This window comes from Phaethon lepturus, unplaced genomic scaffold (assembly GCF_000687285.1).
Source record: "Phaethon lepturus isolate BGI_N335 unplaced genomic scaffold, ASM68728v1 scaffold661, whole genome shotgun sequence".
Taxonomy (NCBI): Eukaryota; Metazoa; Chordata; class Aves; order Phaethontiformes; family Phaethontidae; genus Phaethon; species Phaethon lepturus.
This window is the reverse complement of record NW_010515297.1, coordinates 28,728-33,654: the sequence shown is the minus strand read 5'-3', so window position 1 is coordinate 33,654 and position 4,927 is coordinate 28,728. Positions and strand designations below refer to the sequence as shown.

General features: G+C 45.6%; 1 protein-coding gene across 1 annotated transcript in view; it reads right to left on the bottom strand.

Moving 5' to 3' along the window:
* SLC26A3 (solute carrier family 26 (anion exchanger), member 3) overlaps positions 1-4,556 on the bottom strand; it is a gene marked incomplete at its 3' end in the record, with an annotated part of 10,237 nt that extends 5,681 nt beyond the window's left edge. Inside the window, 7 exon segments of the mRNA XM_010295588.1 lie at positions 343-425; positions 1,212-1,364; positions 2,055-2,219; positions 3,007-3,164; positions 3,252-3,362; positions 3,468-3,607; positions 4,426-4,556. Of these exon segments, the coding sequence (XP_010293890.1) occupies positions 343-425; positions 1,212-1,364; positions 2,055-2,219; positions 3,007-3,164; positions 3,252-3,362; positions 3,468-3,607; positions 4,426-4,556 (941 nt within the window).
* Between the last annotated feature and the right edge of the window lie 371 nt (positions 4,557-4,927).

Genomic DNA, 4,927 nt, shown 5'->3' with positions numbered 1-4,927 from the left:
GAACCATGCGTGTTCTTCGAGGGAGATGGAGGAGTTCAGGAGTAAATAGCTCAGTAAAAGGGACAAACATCAACCTCCTGCTCAACAGCTGTCTTGGCAAATGAAGCATGCAATTATTTCATGTCACGGTGTATTCTTTGTTGTGTAGGAGATGTGCTCTAGTGAGTAACTTTTACCTATTGAAAGCGTGTGCTCATATTGTTGGGAGCAAAATGTTTGTTTACCTACCAAAAGAAGATGAAGGAGATTATTCTAAGCAAAAAGCAGAGCTGAACTGATTTAGCACTGACAAACTAGAAAGAACATTTTGCTCCACTGGTAACTTTTAAGCAAATCACTTACCCTTCCTCTAGTTTTCCAACGACAGCTACCTTAAATTTTTCTTCGAAGTTAACAAAATAGGAAATCAGTGCTGCTAAGACTGTCTGAAAGATAATAAACCACACCTCCATTAGGCACATTCAAGTAAGAGTATGACAAAACTATTAAAAACCATTTCTCTCCCTCTCCCACAAGCCCTCCAGTCTCATCATGTAGCGGCAGAATTATGCTCCAAGTCTGCACACCCTTTTGCTGTTCAGATGTCATTCCTGAAACACCTTACGGGTATGGGTTTACGTTCATAAATCATACGGAGAATATATCAGAATATCTCATTAACAACAGAGAACATCCCACCCAATAAAGCAGGTGTTTTCTAAAAAGGTTCTGTAATAACTCTGGGGGAAAACAAGCACCGCTTGCGTCTACAGCAACACCTTCCAGGACTTTAGGAGCTCGTTGCCTGTGTGAGGCTTCCCCCACCCCGCTGCAGCTTGGGGATCAAAACCCTCTGCTGCTGGTGGGCAAAACAGTTTTGTGCTCGGCCATGGGTGGCCAAGGCTTCGGTGGCTGTTTGCAGGTGTGGTGCGGAGGGGCCCCAGCTGTGGGACTGTGGCTGGCTGGCGTCAGAGGCAGGCAGCTGATTTCATCCAAGGGAAAAAAAAATCAAGTTTTAAAACGTTTTACTCACTACAGGTGTATTAGGTTAAGAACAGCTAAGTAGAGCTAAAACACCTCGCAATAGGTCATGAACGCTGTCAATTTTTCCTTACAGGTAGAATGACAACCCATTGTTTAACACAGAACAGGAGAAGCAATAGTTAAAAGGCTGCTTCCCGTGTCACCGTAGCGATGGAGCAATTGCAAAATCAGGGAGAAGTGACTGTTACCACAAGGAGTTCGATTGGGATGGGAGTTGGTAACTTTGCTTTGTATCGATCGTTCATTTCTTTCACCACGAAGACGACAAGCAAGACAACAAGGGATGTGACAAGGTCAGCGATGTTTGTGTTTGTGATCTGGCTGAAAACGCTCTCCAGAGTCTGCAAAAAGAGGAGGAAATGCGTGGGGCTTTAGAAATAGTAACGTCCTGGCACAGTAGCACTGTCCTTTCCAGAAGGGCCTGTACCTGTATTGCTCTGAGGGTTATGGTGGTTGGGATTTATTCCCTGTGGCATGATGTGGGTTGCAAGCCCCGGTGACTGTGTACGCGCATCGTCCAAACAACAAAAGCATCCGTGAAAGATGCTTTCCACTGGCTCTTGACCCTCTCCTCCTGGCCTCCCACTGAGCGACACGCACGTGTGCGATAGGAAGCGTGAGCGGTGGGAATTACTGAGCAGGTGCCTCTCTCCGCTGCTTCTTCCTGTCCTTCCCCTTTCCTCCTTTTTCATCCACCAGCCCTCACAGAGTCATATCCAAATTAATTATATAGAATATCAGTCCAGTAAAAATGAATAATCAGATGCTTGAGGCAAAGTTAAACACTTAATTAAAATATGCCAACGCACAATGGAAAGTATCTAATTAGCTCAACGGGGTGTAACTTGGTGTTTGGTAATAAATTTAAAGATTGGTCATATACTAATAACACATCTCATATTTTTCTCTTGTGTTTCTTCCTGCTTGGCTGTTTTTATGATGAGTTCTGTTATTACAGCCTTGAGACATAGGGTCAGATATACATCACAGGGTTCAATAGCATTATGAAATAACAAACACTTAGCACTTACATAGATGATGCCAAATGGTTTATTAAATCCAGGGACAGGTAGTTGAAGCATGAATTTCAGCTGAGATACCACAACATGGATAGCTGCAGCAGTCGTGAAACCGCTGATTAATGATTGTGATAGATAAATAACGATGAATCCAAACTGGAGAATCCCCAGAAGCAACTGAAATGCAAAATGACCATTTTGACATGTCAGTGTGATTCATTCATACTTCTAAGCAATCTCTGCAACAAAGAGAACCATATTTAATGGGAACAAAGATTTTCTACTAATCCCATACATCCAGGGATTAAGGAAAATACTGTCACCAGACTTGCAACAGAAGTTGAGACTTAGCAACAGGGGGAATAAGACGAGTAAGAGTAATTGCTAGAGTAGTTAAAACCTATTCTTTTTATTTTACAGCTAAAATAAAACTCCTTAGTCTTAGGGTTTTCAGTACCCGTATTTTTACATGGTACCAGTGTTTTATAAAGTATAAAGCACAAACATATTAATATGTTAAGAAGGAACTGTAGGAATTTGGTATTAGGAGAGACGGAGAAATTGTTGTGTTTGGTTTTTTTAAAGACAAACCCAAATACTTTACTATTATGAGATAGAGCTTTTATTCCCCTTGCTGTGTCTGCGTCATTCACATTACTCTCACAACTACTTTTTTCCTACCCAGCAGATTGTTTTTTGCTGTAGGTGGGGTGCACCTGTGCGGGCTGTGGGCTCAGTTCTGGGCAAAACCAGGGATTCCACAGCGTGAATCAGTGGCTGGTCCCTGCTGGAGGGGGGCGGATGTCTCCTCATCAGCGAGCCAAGGTCAGTTGCATGGGAAGGGGAAGAGAATTACTTTGGAGACTACACCAGCAGAAAACAACGGGGAAGGCCAGTCCACCACCCATCTATTCATGTATGGGCACATAGAGGTGTGCGGGCACACACACACATGTTTACCAACCTGAAAAACCCCGGAAAGAAAGGTAACAGATGCAGCCACCATCACCCTCTCCTCATTTATTGCTGAGGTATTCGTGGAAGTGCCGTTTCCAGCACTGTCATCGGGGACCAGCCTGACGACGGCTGCTCCCACCATCAGGCTCAGGACGGGGAAGGGACCTGAGCAGCACAAGGCGTTCGTTAGAGACCCGAAAGGGCAGCGTGTACTTCTTCAGTGAGGCGGTTGGTCGGTGTGCCGGAACTTACCCACTGAGATATGTCTAGATGTGCCAAAGATAAAATAGACCAGAACGGGGAAAAATGCTGCGTAGAGTCCATAACCGGGGGGAACGTTCACAAGCAAAGCGAAGGCGAGACCTGCAAGGACAGAGGCCCGGGCAGGGTGATGAGCGTGTCGCACGCTGAAGCCGGCAGTCCCTCAGCACCCGGCATGGCGTCAGAGCACACGCCTCCCGGAGGTACCTTGCAGGACAGCCACGAGCCCCGTGTTGATGCCAGAGATGATGTCGCTCAGGACCCACTCCCTGAAGCGGTATGCTGGCAGCCACGAGACGATGGGAAACAAACCCAAGGCAGTTTTTTTGACCCTCTGTGGGGAGCAGCTGTAAAGAAACAAGAGGACAGAGCTCTGTCAATGAACAGCTTGGCTGAGTCGCAGCCTGTCTTCAGGGGGGAAACGAAGGGGGAAGGATTCAGGTTCAGGCTGCCAGAGGTCAAAATCTCACCCAGACATAGCCCTGATCAACCTGCTCTGCCAGCTGTGCTTCAAGAAGGACCTGATGGTCTCCAGATGTCCCTTCCAACTGAAATTTTCGTAGAATCATAGAATCATAGAATGGTTTGGGTTGAAAGGAACCATCAAAGGTCATCTAGTCCAAACCCTGCAATGAGCGGGGACATCTTAAACTAGATGAGGTTGCTTAGAGCCCCATCCAACCTGACCTTGAAGGTTTCCAGGGATGGGCCATCTACCACCTCTCTGGGCAACCTGGGCCAGTGTTTCATGACCCTCATGATGAAAAATTTCTTCCCTAGATCTAGTCAAAATCTACCCTCTTTTAGTCTAAAACCATTACCCCTTGTCCTGTTGCAACAGGCCCTGCTAAAAAGTCTGTCCCCATCTTTCTTATAAGCCCCCTTTAAGTATCGAAAGGATACAGTAATCTGTCCCTGGAATCTGTGCTGCCAAGTGCCCAGGAAAAGAGAAGCTGCCTGGGATAAAACTGTAGGAAGAGTTTTAAGGGTAATAGAAGCTAAAATTCTTTAGAAAAATCTGGAATTGCATTTGCTTATTGAGTTCTTGTTTGCTTTGTTGGAATCTGAGATGGAAGTTGTCAGGATGGAGTTCATGCTGTCTGAGAGTGGCAGTTCAGTCTGTTTCTTAGATCCATATTTTTAAAAAAATTAAAAATCTCCTTACCGAAAACAGAGTTTCAGGTGATCCCAAAAGGTTTTATGGTATCTGTGCAATTTCTCATGCTCTTCATTGAACAAATTCTCCGAGTACACAGGTCTGGCTACAACATAGTGGTTGCCCACAGGTTCAACCATTTCTCCTGAGACGTCAGGCAAGGATGGCGACTCGTGTGTGCTTCTCCCTGGCCTTAGTCACTTAAAAACCTGAAATGAAGAACGGGTTTAGCTCCTTATGTACTGTAGGGCGGGTAGCAGTAGCATAGATGGGTGAACTCCAAACTGAGCGTTACCACCTTTGAAGATCAAAAGAGAGACGGCTGAGATACGCACTTCACTTTGCCAAGGCGATCTCCTGCCCCGCTCCTCCTCCCACTGCAGGGCAGTGTTTCGCTGGAGCATGAAGTATTTCTTTCTAAAGATGCAGCCAACAAGCGGACAAGATGGATTTGGAGTTAATTTATCTCTGAGTCAGCCATCTACAACCAAAAACTGCCTCCCCCAAGGGA